General features: G+C 42.7%; 1 protein-coding gene across 6 annotated transcripts in view; it reads left to right on the plus strand.

The window, feature by feature from the left end:
• OFD1 (OFD1 centriole and centriolar satellite protein) overlaps positions 1-17,802 on the plus strand; it is a 63,034-nt gene that overhangs the window by 33,837 nt on the left and 11,395 nt on the right. For 5 of the 6 annotated variants that reach the window (XM_082375507.1, XM_082375505.1, XM_082375508.1 and 2 more), the window contains 5 exons: positions 2,858-2,988; positions 3,527-3,638; positions 12,366-12,971; positions 13,455-13,575; positions 14,734-14,834. In XM_082375507.1, the coding sequence (XP_082231633.1) occupies positions 2,858-2,988; positions 3,527-3,638; positions 12,366-12,971; positions 13,455-13,575; positions 14,734-14,834 (1,071 nt within the window). The remainder of the gene's footprint in view (positions 1-2,857; positions 2,989-3,526; positions 3,639-12,365; positions 12,972-13,454; positions 13,576-14,733; positions 14,835-17,802) is intronic. The other variant, XM_082375509.1, reaches the window with a different exon arrangement.

Consider the following 17,802-nt stretch of genomic DNA (forward strand, 5'->3'; position numbering starts at 1 on the left):
TTGTTAAACATTTCTTGTATCCTCTTGGTCTGTGTCTCCATTGTTTTTCCTCTTGGTCTTGGATCATCTTTACTATCATTACTTTGAATTCTTTTTCAGGTAGGTTGCCTATCTCCACTTCACTTAGTTGTTCTTCTGGGGTTTTATCTTGTTCCTTAGTCTGGAAGATATTTCTCCGCTGTCTGGTATTGTCTCACTTGCTGTGTTTTTGTGGTCTCCATTCCTCAGGCCGTAGGATTGTAATTCTTCTTGTTTCCGGTGTCTGTCCCATGGTGGGTGAGCTTGGTCCAGGGGCTTGTGTAGGCTTTCTGGTGGGAGGAACTGGTGCGTGCACACTGGTGGGTGCAACTGTGTCATGTCCCCCTAGTGGGCAGGGCCATGTCAAGGGGTGTGTTTATAGGTGGCTCTTGGCTCAGGACAACTTTAGACAGCCTGTCTCCTGAGGGGTGGGACTGTGTTCCCACCCTGTTCATTGTTTGGCCTGAGGCGTCCCAGGACTGGATCCTGCAGGCTGTTGGGTGGGGCCGATCATCGGTGCCAAAATGGAGACCCCTGGGAGAGCTCACGCCCAAGAGTTTTCCTTTGGCCCCCACGGTGAGCCACAGCCGACCCCCACCTCTCCCGGAGGCCCTACAGTACCTGCAGGTAGGTCTGGCCCAGGCTCTTATGGAGTCACTGCTTTGCCCTGGGTCCCAGTGCACATGAAACCTTGTGTGCGGCCTCCAAGAGGGCCGTCTGTTTCTCTCAGTCCTGAGGAACTCCTGCACTCAAGCCCAGCTGGCCTAGAAAGCCAAGTGCTCTGGGGGCTCCACCTCCTGATGCCAGATCCCCAGGCTGGGGAGCCTGATGTGGGGCTCCAGACTCTCACTCATATGGGAGAACCTCTGTGATAGAGTTATTTTCCAGTTTGTGGATCGCCCATCTGGAAGGTATGGGATTTGATTATAATGCAGAAGTGAACTTCCTACTGTCTCACTGTGGCTTTGGATGTAGAATATCTTTTTTGGAAGGTTCAAGTCTTTTTTGTCAGTGGTTGTTCAGCAGTTAGTTGTGATTTTGGTGTTTTCGTGAGGGGAGGTGAGCTGAAGTCTTTTTACTCCACCATCTTGTCTCTCCTGCCAGTCCTGAAGAAACATTTTAAAACTGTCTGAATTTGCCCCTCCAGATTGTACCGGGCTTACCTTGCCCTCTGACTGCTGGTCAGGTGTGCCGAGTGCCTTCAAGCACTGGGAGGGAGGGAGGAGAGAGGTCAAGGTTGTTTGCCCTCTCTGCCACCTCCATGTACAGCGTCCTGGGCTGGCCCTGCGCCTTTCAGCCATGCAAGATCCCAGTGCTTGTGGGATGGCCTCTCTAGCATTCTGCACCAGCTCGCTCTCTCCAGTTCTGGGAGTTCCTCCCTCCCCGGCCCTCTAGGCGCAAGGGCTACAAACAGCATGTCACTGTTAGTAGCCTAGGGAACTATGCCATCCTTTGTGCCTAGGGACTCAGCCTAAGTCAGTCTTTATTGAAGGGTTCTCCGATGACCTGAATTGGGCGTGCTATCTGTTTTCTGCCTGGACCCTGAGAGCCGCTGACAGATGCACAGATCGAATTGGACCTCAGGGCAGTGACAGTTTTTGATAGAGCACTCCTTATCTGCCTCTGTAGGGAGAAGAGGTGGGCTTTCAAGTTAATTTGAGGACTTGAAAGAATTGTATTACATGGAGAAGGATGTGAGAATAGTAAAATTTGCATATGTGTGCGTTACATTATTTTGTTTTGAAATTTGTGAGTCAGAATTGCTTGTAGTCCATTTGATAGAATTAATACAATATTGTATGCATACAAAAAAAGGAAGAACAATTTGAAACTTGTTTGGCTGCTTTTAAAAGTCAAGCGACGGGACTTCCCTGGTGGCGCAGTGGTTGAGAAATCTGCCTGCCAATGCAGGGGACACGGGTTCGAGCCCTCATCGGGGAGGATCCCACATGTCGCGGAGCGACTAAGCCTGTGTGCCACAACTACTGAGCCTGCGCTCTAGAGCCCGTGCGCCACAACTGCTGAGCCCGCGTGCCACAACTACTGAAGCCTGCACGCCTAGAGCCCATGCTCCACAACGGGAGAAGCCACCGCAATGGGAAGCCTGCGGACCACAACGAAGAGTAGCCCCCGCTCGCCACAGCTAGAGAAGGCTCGCGTGCAGCAACGAAGACCCAACACAGCCAAAGAATAAAAATAAAATTAAAAAAAAAAAAAAAAAAGTCAAGCGACAAGTTAGAAGACAAATATAATATTGCTTATGTGAAATCTTGAAAAACGGTACAGATGTGACCTTATTTGCAAAGCAGAAATAGAGACACAGATGTAGAAAACAAACTTACGGTTGCCAAGGGGGAAAGGGGGTGTGGGATGAATTGGGAGATTGGGATTGACATATATACACTACTATGTATAAAAGAGGTAACTAATGAGAACTGACTGTATAGCACAGGGAACTCTACTCAGTGCTCTGGGGTGACCTAAATGGGACGGAAATCGAAAAAAGAGTGGGTATATGTATAACTGACTCACTTTGCTGTACAGCAGAAACTAACACAACATTGTAAAGCAGCTGTACCTCAATTTAAAAAAAAATAGGTAAACAATAAGGACCTACTGTATAGCACAGGAAAGAATACTCAATATCTTGTGATAACCTATAATGGAAAAGAATCTGAAAAAGAATATATATTATGTATATGTATAACTTCGTCACTTTGCTGTACACTTGGAACTAACACAACATTGTAAATTAACTAAACTTCAATTAAAAAAAAAAAAGTCAAACGAAATGAGAGCACTTCAGGTTGGTAACGGCCAGGCTTTTCTACCTTCTTAGGCATAGCTCAGCCATCTCCTGAACTGCTGATTTTTCAGAAAGAATTAAAGAAAGCAGAAGATGCTATCACCTTGGAGCATAAGCAGTTTGAAACCCAGAAACAAGCTCTGCAGAAACAGCTGCAAAGTGAAGTGAGTATTTCTCCTTGAGCACCCAGGGGTCAGGCCAGTCCACTGCGTAGACGTGTGAACTTGGCACACGCCACACTGGCGTAAGTGGGATTTATTTTAACATCAGAGATCCCTCAAGGTGCTAAAGGGTGTCCTTTCTCATCTGAGAGAACTGTCCAGTGGTCATGTGACTTTATATTCGTAATAGTCACAAAATCCAGAGGCAAGCAAACTCACTTAAACACAACATTTTCCAAGTCCTGATGGTGCCCACAGTGGAAGTGTCTCGATTCTCACCCTGTGACTTGGAAATACTGCTGCCCTCACTCTGGTATCTGCCCATGCCCTGGAGTAGCTGCTCTGACATGCGTGTAAGAAGAAATGGAAACTTGTGTTATCGGTCGTCATTTTAAAGGGACCCTGTGGGTTACGGGTGTAAAGCTGCTCAAAACTGGCAAAACAAAAAAAGAGAATAAGCCCAATGAGAGAATTGTTCCCTTTGAAGTGAGCTGTGATTTGTTTTACGTTGATTTCTTTTTCCGTCTCTAATTCCCTGCAGATTGAGCACTCCGCCCAGCTGAAGGCCCAGATAATAGAATACGATGCTTCTGTCAAGAGGTTAACTGTGCAGGTTACCGATTTAAAATTGCAACTGAAACAAACTCAGATAGGTTAGAGACATTTTTAACCTGTGTGTGTGTGTGTGTGTGTGTGTGTGTGTGTGTGTGTGTGTGTGTGTGTAAAACTTCTGATATTTGTGGAAATGTAATAATTGTTACTCGTTGAATTTTTAGTAATTCTCATAGTAGGGGTAAAGCCATAGAGACATGGGCCATCTTAGAAGTCAAACTCCGTGTCCGTTTCATGGATACCAGCCAGGTCGTCAGCTAAAGTGACTTGCTTTCACAGGTGCCCCATGCTTGGGGGAGCCTCATACCCCAGATACGAAAGGTGTGGTAGTGATGCAGAGGCCCCCAAATTCATCCTGGACCTAGGCTTTCCTTTTTTATTTGCTACCCTGATAATAAGAGCGATCTACTCTTCAGTGGTTTTATATACTCCTTGACAGGTGTATACACCTGTGGGAGAAGGCAGAGTGCCCTGGCAGAAAGAGCACTGCTTCTGGAATCAGAAAATTGGTTTTGTACCCCAATTTTGAAGTTAGTTGTTTGACCTTGGACATGTTGCTTTTAACTTCCTTGGGCCTCAGTTTCCCCCTTTGTAATGAGGATGATAATACCTTCTGTGCCATGGAGGACGAAGGGGAAAGGTGATTGGCTCCAGTACAGTGCCTGGGGCATATAAAACACTGGGGAAATGGCCACTGCTCTCATCTTATTACTATGTCTTCCTGTGGATGCGTGACACCTGCCCTTGCTCCTTCATAACAAGTGTTCCTAGGCTTAGACACTTTCTTTAGCTGCTTTCAAGCTCAGTGCAAGTTCCTGAGTGTTCGTGATTTTGAGCCTTCCTCAGTTCCTTCTTCCCACTCAGGCCCTTGGCCCCTTCTCCCCACGCCAGTTTTATTTTGGTCTCTTTACTCATCTCCGCTCTTTCCCGTTCCTCATTTTGTCTCCACAATTCTGCATTTGCCAAACTGCCCACAGCTGAAACCTGTACCAAGCTCGTATCATTAGAAATAGTTTAATGAGGGTGGAAGCCTCTGGAGCATGGGCATCACAAGCATCTGTCCATGGCATCATCAAGATGGCCTTGCAGGAGAGGAGTGGTCACATTTGCTGGCTTTGCATTAGGGCAGCGCAGTGGCTCGATGCCTCGCTAACTGGGGGATTCAGCCTCAGTCCCCCATCCGTGACATGGGAGCCGTGAGAGTTCTGGGCCCACAGTGGTGGCCTGACCACATGTCCTTCTTGTCTGAGACTCAGGCCGTATGCAGTGGATTTTGCCGCAGCCCTGGGAGTTCGGGGGCGGCATCCTGTAGTGAGACACATTCATTATTTTGAAGTCAAATGTGTGAACATTCATGCTGGGTGAAATAATTAAAGAGTATAAATGGGTTTATATCAGCTCAGGTCAGGTTTTTCCACCACATGAGTTCAAGTCTGGTTAGGCTTTGTCCCCTAATACATTGTAAATACCTTTTTAGTTCTCAAAGCTTTTAGATTTCAGGGTCGTGCATAATGGATTGTGAAATAATAACATGCGTTACAAATGAAGGCATATGAAGCAGTAGCTGGTACACATAAGCTCTCAAGTAAATGTTAATTACTGTTATGACTGTGGTTTCACAAACTTTTCTTTTTTTAGTTTTATTTATTGAAGTATAGTTGATTAACAGTGTTAATTTCTGCTGTACAGCAGAGTGATTCAGTTACACGTATATATATATTCTTTTTGATATTATTTTCCATTATGGTTTATCATAGGATACTGAATATAGTTCCCTGTGCTATACAGTAGGACCTTGTTGTTTATCCATTCCGTATATAATAGCTTACATCTGCTAACCCCAACCTCCCATTCCATCCCTCCCCCAAACTCCTCCCTCTTGGCAACCACAAGTCTGTTCTCTTTGTCTGTGAGTCTGTTTCTGTTTCATAAATATGACAGAATTGAACACATCTTAGATTCCACATGTGGTATCACATGGTATTTGTTTTCTCTTTCTGACTTACTTCACTTGGTATGATATTCTCTAGTTGCATCCATGTTGCTGCAAGTGGCGTTATTTTGTTCTTTTTTTTTTTTTTTTACAGCTGAGTGATATTCCTGTGTGTGTGTGTGTGTGTGTGTGTGTATACCACATCTTCTTTATCCATTCATCTGTTGATAGACATTTAGGTTTCCATGTCTTGGCTATTGTAAATAGTGCTGCTATGAACATACGGGTGCATGTATCTTTTTGGATTAGAGTTTTGTCTGTATACGTGCCCAGGAGTGGGATTGCTGGTTCATACGGTAATTCTATTTTTACTTTACTGAGGAACCTCCATACTGTTTTCCATATTGGCTGTACCAACCTACACTCCCACCAACAGTGTAGGAGGGTTCCCTTTTCTCCACACCCTTTCCAGCATTTGTTATTTGTAGACTTTTTTTTTTTTTTTGGTAGACTTTTTAATGATGGCTATTCTGACTGGTGTGAGGTAGTACCTCATTGTAGTTTTGATTTGAATTTCTCTAATGTTGAGTGTCTTTTCATGTGCCTATTGGCCATTTGTATTTCTTCTTTGGAGAAATGTCTACATAGGTCTTCCGCCAATTTTTCGATTGGGTTGTTTGTTTTTTTGTTGTTGAACTGTATGAGCTGTGTGTATATTTTGGAAATTAAGTCCTTGTTGGTCGCATCGTTATCAAATATTTTCTCCCATTCTGTGGGTTGGCTTTTGTTTTATGGTTTCCTTTGCTGTGCAGAAGCTTGTAAGTTTGATTAGGTCCTGTTTGTTTATTTTTGCTTTTATTTCTATTGCCTTCGGAGACTGACCTAAGAAAACATTGGTACGATTTATGTCGGAGAATGTTTTGCCTGTGTTCTCTTCTAGACGTTTTATGGTGTCATGTGTTATGTTTAAGTCTTTAAGCCATTTTGAGTTTATTTTTGTGTATGGTGAGAGGGTGTGTTCTGACTTCATTGATTTACATGTGGCTGTCCAACTTTCCCAACACCACTTGCTGAAGAGTCTGTCCTTTTTCCATTGTATAAGTAGATTCTTGCCTCTTTTGTCAAAGATTAATTGACCGTAGGTGTGTGGGTTTATTTCTGGGCTCTTTATTCTGTTCCCTTGATCCATGTCTGTTTTTGTCCCAATACCATGCCATTTTGATTACTGTAGCTTTGTAGTATTGTCTGAAGTCTGGGAGGGTAATGCTTCCTGCTTTGTGTTTTTGCCTTAGGATTGCTTTGGCAATTCTGGGTTTTTTATGGTTCCATATAAATTTTGGGATTATTTATTCTAGTTGTGTGAAAAATGTCATGGGTCATTTGATAGGGATCACATTAAATCTGTAGATTGCTTTGGGTAGTATGGCCATTTTAACAACCTTCTTCCAATCCGAGAGCATGGGATATCATTCTATTTCTTTGAGTTATCTTCAGTTTTCTTTACTAATGTTTCATAATTCTCAGCGTATAAGTCTTTCACCTCCTTGGTCAGGTTCATTCCTAAGTATTTTACTTTTTGAGGTGTGATTTTGAAAGATTGTTTTTTTACATTCCCTTCTGATGTTTCATTGTTAGTGTAAAGAAATGCAACAGATTTCTGTATGTTAATCTTGTATCCTGCTACCTTGCTGAATTCGTTGATCAGTTCTAGTAGTTTTTGTGTGGTGTCTTTAGGGTTTTCTGTATATAGTATCATGTCACCTGCATATAGTGACAATTTTACCTTTTCCCTTCCAATTTGGATATCTTTTATTTCTTTGTCTTGTATGATTGCTGTGGCTAGGACTTTCAGTACTGGGTTGAATAGAAGGGGTGAGAGTGGGCATCCTTGAGTTGTTCCAGATTTTAGCAGGAAGGCTTTCAGCTTTTCACTGTTGAGTATTACATTGGCTGTGGGTTTGTCATCAATAGCTTTTATTATGTTGAGACATGCTCCCTCTATACCCACTTTGGTGAGAGTTTTTATCATGAATGGATGTTGAATTTTGTCAGATGCTTTTTCTGCATCTATTGAGATGACCATGTGGTTTTTGTCTTTTCTTTTGTTGATGTGGTATATCACATTGATTGATTTGCGTACGTTGAACCATCCTTGTGAAGTTGGGATGAATCCCACTTGGTCATGGTGTATGATTTTTTTTATGTGTTGTTGGATTCGGTTTGCTAATAGTTTGTTGAGGATTTTTGCATCTATATTCATCAGAGATATTGGCCTGAAGTTTTCTTTTTTGGCAGTGTCTTTGTCTAGTTTTGGTATCAGGGTGATGGTGGCTTCATAGAATGTCTTTGGAAGTGTTCCCTCCTCCTCAAATTTTTGGAAGAGTTTGAGAAGGATCAGTATAAGTTGTTCTTTGTATGTTTGGTAGAACTTGCCTGTGAAGCCCTCTGGTCCTGGACTTTTGTTTGTAGGGAGTTGACTACAGATTCTATTTCACTTCTAGTATCCGTCTGTTGAAATTACTTATTTCTTCTTGATTCCATTTTGGTGGGCTGTATGTTTCTAGAAAGTTGTCCAGTTCTTCTAGGTTGTCAAATTTGTTAGCATATAATTGTTCATAGTATTCCCTTAGGGTTTTTTGTATTTCTGTGGTATTGGTTGTTATATCTCCTTTTTCCTTTCTTTATTTTGTTTCTTTAGGTTCTCTCTCTTTTCTTCTTGGTGAACCTGGCCAGAGGTTTGTCAATCTTGTTTACCCTTTCAAAGAACCAGTTCTTGGTTTTATTGACTTTTTCTATTTTTTTAATCTCTATTTTATTTATTTTCTCTCTCATCTTTATTATTTCCTTCCTTCTGCTGACTTTAGGTTTTGTTTGTTCTTCTTTTTCTAATTTTTTTAAGTGGTAGGTTAGGTTTTTTATTTGACATCTTTCTCGTTGTTTTTTTTTAAGGAAGGCCTGTATTGCTATGAACTTCCCTCTAAGAACTGCTTTTGCTATGTCCCATAGATTTTTTATGGTTCTGTTTTCATTGTCATTTGTTTCGAGGTATTTTTTAATTTCCTCTTTGACTTCATCATTGATCCATTTTTTAGTAGCATATTGTTTAGTCTCCATGTAATCGTTTTTTCTCATTTCTCTTTCTGTGGTTGATTTCTAGTTTCATGCCATTGTAGTCAGAAAAGATGCTTGAGATAATCTCTGTACTCTTACATTTGTTGAGGCTTTTTTTGTGCCCTAGTATGTGGTCAATCCTAGAGAATGTTCCACGTGCACTTGTGAAGAATGTGTATTCTGGCTTTCTTTTTGTTTTGTTTTGGATGTAGTGTTCTGAAACTATCAGTTAAGTCTAACTGTTCTATTGTGTTGTTTAGTATCTCTATTGCCTTACTGACTTTTTTTTTTGTCTACAAGATCTGTCCATTGATGTGAGTGGGATGTTAAAGTCTCCTACTATTATTGTATTCTTGTCAGTTTCTCCCTTTATGTCTGCTAGTATTTGTTTTATGTACTTGGGTCCTCCTGTATTAGGTGCATACATGTTGATGTCTGTAAAATCCTCTTCTTGTATTGATCCTTTTATCACTGTATAGTGTCCTCCTTTATCTTTCTTTATGGCCTTTGTTTTAAAGTCTATTTTGTCTGATGTGAATATTGCAACCCCTGCTTTCTTGTCATTTCCGTTTGAATGAAATATCTTTTTCCATACCCTCACTTTCAATCTATGTGTGTCCTTTGCTGTAAAGTGGGTCTCTTGTAGTCAGCCTATTGTAGGCTCTTGTTTTCTTTTTAATCCAATCTGCCACTTTGTGTCTTTTGATTGGAGCATTCAGTCTGTTTACATTTAAGATGATTATTGATAGATATGTATTTATTGCAATTTTAAGCCTTGTTTTCCCATTGATTTTATATTTCTTTGTCCATTTGTTTTTGTTTTTCCTTGTGTGGTTTGATGATTTTCTTTTGTATTATGCTTATGTTCTCTTGTTTTTGTTTTTTGTGAATCTGTTGTATGTTTTTGATTTGTGGTTACCCTGTTTTCAAGTATGTTAATAACCCCATTCTGTATCTACTTGCCTTAGACTGGTAGCCATATAGGCTGAAACACATTCTAGGAAATGAAAAAATAATCTACATTTTCTTAATCTCCTCCCCAACATTTCAAGATTTTGATGTCCTCTATTACATCTTTATGTTCATTCTTTTGCTGTTCATTATGGTTATTGTCATTTCACAGAAATTTTTTGATTCTTTTTTAATCTGTGTACTGGTTTATTTAGTTGATTTGCTTTCCTCTTTTCTATTTAGAGAAGACCTTTCAATGTTTCCTTTAGGATAGGTTTAGTGTTGCTGTATTCTTTTAGTTTTCACTTGTCTGAGAAATTCTTAATCTCTCCTTGTATTCTAAATGATAATCTTGCTGGGTAGAGTATCCTAGGTTGCAGATTTTTCCCTTTCAGGACTTCGAATCAGTCTCTCGCCACTGCCTTCTGGCCTGCAGTGTTTGTGTAGAGAAGTCAGCTGATAGCTTTATGGGGGTTCCCTTGTAATTAACTCCTTGTTTTTCTCTTGCTGCTGTTAGCATCTTCTCTTTAACTTTTACCATTTTTATTATAATATGTCTTGCTATAGGTCTCTTTGGGTTTACGTTGCTTGGGACCCTCTGTGCTTCCTGCACCTGGATATCTGTTTACTTCTTGAGGTTTGAGAAGTTTTCAGCCGTAGTTTCTTCAAATACATTTTCGATCCCCTTTTCTCTTTCTTCCACTTCTGGAATCCCTATTATGCATAGATTGGCATGCTTTATATTGCCTCATAGTTCTCTTACATTGGTTTCATTTTTTTTTTTTCATTTTGCTTTCTGTCTGCTGTCCTGATTGGGTGATTTCCATTATTCTATCTTCCAGATCACTTATTCGTTCTTCTGCATTATTTGTTTTGTTGTGGCCATGCTGCACAGCTTGCGGGATCTTAGTTTCCTGACCAGGGATTCAACCTGCACCCTCGGCAGTGAAAGCGCGGAGTCTTAACCACTGCACCACCAGGGAATTGCCTGTTCTTTTGCATTATTCATTCTACTATTCATTGCCTTTAGTTCAGTTTTCGTCTCGGCAAATGAGTTTTCTAATTTTTCTTGGTTCCTCTTTATAGTTTGTAGTTCCTTTTTACAGTACTCTGCATTTTTGTCGATATCCTTTCTTAATTCTTTCAGTATTTTCCTTATCTCCTTTTTGAAATCGGTGTCTATTAAACTGAAGAGATCTGTTTCTTTGTTCTTTTAGGGGAATTTTCTTGGTCTTTTAACTGGGAGCGGTTCCTCTGCTTCTTCATTTTGCTTATATTTCTCTTATTCTGTGAGTTTAGGAGAATCAGTTATCTACTGTGGTCTTAGAGGGCTATTTATATGTGGCATCATCCCTGTGTAGCGTCTGTGGGTTTAATATTTTTTTGACATGAGAGCTGTTTTTAGTATGGATGCCTGTCTCCTCTTTCCTCAACGTGTGCTGCTCATTACCCCCTTGATAGAGGGGGTGTGCAGACGCGGCAGCTGCTGCCCAGTCCCGGAGTTCTCGGCAGCAGTGGGGTCTCGTGCACCCCTGGAGCACACAGTGGGAGCAGAGGCAGCTTGCAACTGCTCCTGGAGCCTGGGAGGGCAGCTGTGGTGGCTTGTGACCACTCCTGGAGTCTGGGAGGGCAGCGGTGGTGGCAGCTGGAGACTGCTCCTGTAGCTCGTGTAGGTGGTGTCCCGCTGCCTTAGAGCATGCACAGCGAAGAAGGCTGCAGTGGCGGGTCCCACCCCTCCCCTCGCGCACCCCCCCAAACAGTGGCGCCTGGCTTCCTCTGCATACACCCTCAGGTGTGGTTGCATCAGACTTGAGCCCCTTCAGGCTGTTTGCACGCAGCCCACCCCAGTCCTCTCCCCGGGTCTGATCTCCGAAGCGTGAGCTTCAGCACCCAGCCCCGGCCCACGCTGGCGGACGCGCATCTCAGGCTGGGGATCACAGGGCGGTGGCACAGACCTTTTGTGCAGGTCTCTCTCCAGCCTAGCTGCTGCAGACTGGTTGCTGCGTTCTCCTCCGAAGCTCTCTGTCTGTCCCGGCTGATCTCCACGCCGGGGAAGGGACTTGCTGGGGTGCAGGAACCTGGCCTCTTGCACAGCTCCCTCCCAGGGTGCAGGTCCTGTCCCGCTTCCTTTCTCACTTTCCTTTTTTTTTCTTTTTTCTTTTGTCCTACCTGCTTGCATGGAGATTTTCTTGCTCTTTCAGGTGTCTGAGGTCTTCTGCTAGCGTTCAGTAGATATTCTGTGAGAATCGTTCCACATGTAGATATATGTTTGATGTATTTGTGGGAGGAGGTGAACGTCATGTCCTGCTATTCCACCATCTTTTTTTTTTTAAATTTATTTATTTATTTATGGCTGTGTTGGGTCTTCGTTTCTGTGCGAGGGCTTTCTCTAGTTGCGGCAAGTTGGGTCCACTCTTCATCGCGGTGCGCGGGCCTCTCACTGTCGCGGCCTCTCTTGTTGCGGAGCACAGGCTCCAGACGTGCAGGCTCAGTAGTCGTGGCTCACGGGCCCAGCCGCTCCGCGGCATGTGGGATCTTCCCAGACCAGGGCTCGAACCCGTGTCCTCTGCATTGGCAGGCAGATTCTCAACCACTGCGCCACCAGGGAAGCCCCTATTCCACCATCTTGATGGCTCCCTCCACAAACTGTTTAATGTGCCAGTTTGCCCTTATTACTTTGATTTTTTAGAAAAGAAATTCTCAATATATTTTAATTTGATTCTCCACCTTTTCCCTTCCTGTCTCACACTGTCTGTCTGTTTGTAACCCGTAGCTCTGGAGAACGAAGTGTACCGCAACATGAAGCAGTCTTTGTTAAATCACTCCATCAGTGGGTTAATGAGTGGCAAGGAGGGACCTCGTGATGATGACATAAGCAGGGATTTCTTGAAAAATCCTCTGAGACAAGAGGAACTGATGGCAGGCCCAGTTATACCACAGATCCCCAGTTACCCAAATGCCAGCGTGGAGAGTAGTTCCCCCGATTCCGACCTTGAGTTCGTAGCCAATACCACGGCAAGGGTGAGAGAGCTGGAGCAAGAGGCCGACCGCTTGGAAAAAGCTTTCCAAAACTACCATCGAAGGGTCAGTCGGTGCCCCGCCAAGAGCCCATCGGCAGCCAGGAGCCTGCCCTCCCTGCACCTGCTGAGAGCTCTCAAGAACGTTCCTGCACATGCTCCTGAGAAGTGTGTTTTTGCAGAGGACAGAGTTGCCTCTCAGCAGCCTCTGTTGAATGCGCATAGAGGGGACGAGAGTGAGGTATCTGAGGTGCCAGGCAGCACAGCCTCAAGGTCACACAAGGACACGGCCTCCGGACGCCTCTCCTCCACTCCCCTCCCCAAAGCAAGGAGAAGCCTTGATAGTGAGATGTACCTGGAAGGTAAGCTACTGCCAGAGGGGTTGCGGGATGCTCTGGATGTGGGTGGGTTGGTCCTCATCAGCCCTCTCCTCTGAGTGAGAGCGCAGCCAGGACGGCAGCGGGTCGTGGGAGCCGGGCCCAGGAGAGCCCTGCCTTTGAACCGCGGGCTCCTGGGGGACCACGGCGTCTCCCCCGAGTCACAGTTGCTGTGGGAGGCCATGGGATAGAGCATCAAGTGCCAGCGTTTTGCTTGGCGCAGAAAGGTGTTCAGAGACTGACAGTGGCTTTTCCTTGGCTGCGGGTTAGTTTCATGTGTTTCCTCGTTACCGCTGCAGTTTCATTCAGATGCCTGAATTGTCCGTTCTGTGGATCATTTACACATACTCCACTGTTTGCAAGGATGATAGAGTTCATTTTCAAAGCAATAGAACTCTTTAGAAACCACACTGCTGTCTTCTCCACACAATCTGTAACATGCTCACCCTGGTTCCTCCTGCCTTGTAGGGCTGGGCCAGTCCCCCCCCGCTGTCCCCGGTCCCGACAGAACGCCGCAGCCTTCACCTGCCGAGTCCAGGCACAGCCGTTCCGTGCACTCGCTCTCCAGCCCTGCGGGGCAGAAGGCCGGGTATGTACCACCTTCTGCCCAGCCTCTGCCAACGCTGGTTGCTGCCTACGATCTCAGTCATGGCGTGTTTGGGTCTTTTAGGTGATATTAAAGACTGTGTGGCAGTATAGAATTTGCAGTCAGATTGTGAGATGTGTGATCTTTGAGAATCATCTGAATTACCTGGGGGAAAAAAAGACTCCTTTTAGCAAATGAGTAATTTTTACTCGTTTGCTAAACTTGATGTATAGAATATGTACTATGGTATTAATAAGCATTTGCATAGTTCCATGAATAGACTTGGTTTATAAAGATAAAACAGACGTACAGAATGCAAAACCAAATAAATTGAGTGTAAACTTAAAATAGTTTCATACATCATTAAAAAGCCACAAATATTTAGGCATTGAAATATAAGCAAATAAGGTTCCACTTTGTAAATCATTGAAATAAATTCGAAAGTGGTATTGGGTCCTAGGATATGATGGCTGGAGCAGGATGTGGTGGGTGTGTTGAGAAGCTCGGGGGAGGGAGGGGCAGGCTGGCATTCGAGTCACGTGGGGGGACTCCTGCCTGGGCCCAGTCCCCGTGGCAGGAGATTCTGACTCCTTCATTCTGGGCTCAGGCCTAGGCATCTATGTGTTGATGCAGTTCTACTGTACAGAGTTGAAAACTGCCACATGTGCCTGTCCTGGTCCTCAAGTATGTAATAGTTTTTATATCACTCCTTCTGTGCTAAAGCCAAGAGGAGAGGCAGGACACACATGGGCCGAGGTAGGGCACTGTGGTGTGTTGCATCTTCAGCTGGCTCACGCTAAAGGTGTGCACAGCTTTTCAAAAACCTGTTTTCAAAAATTTTTTGTAGTTCTTAAAAAAAACAAAAAAAAAAATTCCCTCCTAGGAACAGCCTTGTTATCGTCTGTGAACAGTGGTAGTACCTACCTCACAGCATGAGGCGGTCTGGAGGAGTGACTGAGTTAAAGTGTATTAACTGTTTGGAATGACGCCTGGTGCGTGGAGAGCGCCCAGTGCACCGTAGCTCTTATTCTCTATGAGTCCACGAAAAATTAATTTTCTAAAGCATTTTCTCGAGTCACAAAAGGCTTTTTCATCACCCTGTGCTCTTGTGTCTTACATTATTAAAGCTTCACATTCTTGAATTTTATTCTTCCCATCCAGTCTTTATCAAAAACAAACAGAACTTCAAGACAAAAGTGAATTTTCAAATCCGGACAAGCTAGCTTTTAAGGATCGTGAGGAATTTGAACCACCTTTTGAATGTAAGTTTAAATATTAATACTTGTTTTTATAAGTTCAAAATGTAGAAAGTTTAGTTTTGGCAAAACATACCCATTGTTATAAAAAAACAAAGCAGTTACAAATTAGGACATTTTTGTTTTGAGATAAAACCACACATACACGTACAGTGCCTCGTTTTTGTATCAGAAAGATTTTCAGGTTCTGAGTTCCATTTATTAAAAATTTCAGGATAGGGGCTTCCCTGGTGGCGCAGCAGTTGAGAATCTGCCTGCCAATGCAGGGGACACGGGTTCAAGCCCTGGTCTGGGAGGATCCCACATGCCGCGGAGCAACTGGGCCCGTGAGCCACAATTACTGAGCCTGCGCGTCTGGAGCCTGTGCTCCACAGCAAGAGAGGCCGCGACAGTGAGAGGCCCGCGCACCGCGATGAAGAGAGGCCCCCGCTTGCCACAACTAGAGAAAGCCCTCGCACAGAAACGAAGACCCAACACAGCAAAAATAAATTAATTAATTAATTAATTTAAAAAAAAAAAATTTCAGGATAACTAATTGCAAAGTCGGAGCTAAGCTCATAAGTGAATCCTTAATTTATGAAGTTTAGGATTGCCTCAGGTTTAAAATAAGTGACTTCTTAAAATTTGCTTTTTTTCCTCTTTTATGGAATGTGAAAAAGTTATTATTATTATTTTTTTGAATTATACTGATTGCATCAATTGCCTCAGATTGAGAAAACCCTTTCTTAGTTAGAGAATGGAGGTAAAAGAGTATTAGCTTAAGAGTCTAGAAACTGGTGTCCTGACTTTGGCCCTGCCTTACACTGAAGCAGGAGGCTCCGAGGTAGTACAGTCTAAACTAAGGATGTAGAGTCAACCAGCTCTGAGGTTCTTTCCGGCTTGGCAAGTCTTGTGTTATTTTTGGTTATAGAAGCTTTATTCATGATAGCCAGAAACTTGAAACAACCCAGGTATCCTTCAATTAGTGAATGGTTAAACAGATGATGGCAAATCTATACCATGAACTACCACTCAGCAATTACATGAAACGGAGTATTGATACATGCAACAGTTTGCATGGATCTCCACGGAATTAGCTTAGTGAGAAAAATCAATCCGAAGATTACATACTGTAATAGCTTATATAACATTCTTTTTTTTAATTGAAGTACAGTTGATGTACAATATTATATGTTACCATGTACAATATAGTGGTTCACAATTTTTAGAGGTTATACTCCATTTACAGTTATGGAATATTGGCTCTATTCCCTGTGTTATATTGGGAAGTCTTTTTTTTTTTTTTCTTATTGGAGTATAGTTGATTTGCAGTGTGGTGCTAATTTCTGCTGTACAGCAAAGTGACTCAGTTATACGCCTATATACATTTTTTTATATTCTTTTCCATCATAGTTTATCCCAGGAGATTGGATATAGTTCCCTGTGCATATAGTAGGACCTTGTTGTTTTATTCATTCTAAATGTCATAGTTTGCATCTACTAACCCCAAACTCCTAGTCCATCCCTCTCTTTCCCCCGTCTTCCCCTCGGCAGCCACAGGTCTGTTCTCTATGTCTGTGAGTCTGTTTCTGTTTCATAGATAGGTTCATTTGTGCCATATTTTAGACTCTACGTTCAAGTGATATCCTATGGAATTTGTCTTTCTCTTTCTGACGTACTTCACTTAGTATGATAATCTCTAGTTCCATCTATGTTGCTGCAAATGGGATTATTTTGTTCTTTTTTATGGCTGAGTAGTATTCCATTGTGTATATGCACGACATCTTCTTCATCCATTCATCTTTCAATGGACATTTAGGTTGTTTCCTTGTCTTGGCTATTGTGAATAGTGCTGCTATGAACATAGGGGTGCATGTATCTTTCTGGATTCGAGTTTTGTCTGGGTATATGCCCAGGAGTGGGATTGCTGGACCATATGGTAATTCTATTTTTAACTTTCTAAGGAACTGCCATACTGTTTTCCATAGTGGCTGTACCAACCTACATTCCCACCAACAGTGTAGGAGAGTTGTTTGTTCTCCACACCCTCTCCAGCATTTATTATTTGTAGACTTTTTAACGATGGCCATTCTGAGTGGTGTGAGATGGTACCTCATTGTAGTTTTGATTTGCATTTCTCTGATATTAGTGATGTTGAGCATCTTTTTTTTTATAAATTATCCCAATATTTGATTCATTAAAATTTGATTCATTATAATTCATTAAAATTATAATTTACAAAATACTTCGATTTACATATTATTTGGTCTACCTGGTTCTAACCTTACTCTACTAAAATATGTTCTCAGCAAAATAGAGTGTTAAAACAGTCAAATAATGATATATCACTCCTCTGCTCAAAACCTTGTACTGGCTTCTCAAGTATCCCACTCAGATGAAAAGTCCAGGTCCTTACACTGAGGTTAACAGTTCTCTCTGTGGTATTCACTCTCCCTGCAAATCTTCCCTTTTTGCCTATAAAGGGGTCTCAAATTATCACCATTAGTATTACCCATTCAGTTCAGGGCCATTAAAACCAATTAAGTCGTGGGACTTCCCTGGCGGTCCAGTGGTTAAGAGTCTGTGCTTCTAATGCAGGGGGCACAGGTTCCATCCCTGGTTGGGGAACTAAGATCCCACATGCTGTGGCCAAAATAAATAAATAAATAAAACCAATTAAGTCAGGTGATCTGGAACATGCACTCTGGCCCTCTTGATCTAGTTCCCTTTACTTCTCAGATCTCAGCTCACTTTGCCGGCTCATTCAGTTTAGGCAGCCGGGCCTCCTTGCTCTTTTCCCAACACTGTACCCTTTTTATATATTGTCACATTCAATTTGCTAAAGTTTTGTTAAGAATTTTTGCATCTAGAGCATCTTTTCTTTACTGGCCATCTATATGTCTTCCTTGGAGAAATGTGTATTAAGGTCTTCAGCCCATTTTTCGATTGTGTTGTTTGTTCTTTTGTTGTCGAGTTGTATGAGCTGTTTGTATAT

The sequence above is a fragment of the Balaenoptera borealis genome (genome assembly GCF_965194805.1).
Source record: "Balaenoptera borealis genome assembly, chromosome: X".
NCBI lineage: Eukaryota > Metazoa > Chordata > Mammalia > Artiodactyla > Balaenopteridae > Balaenoptera > Balaenoptera borealis.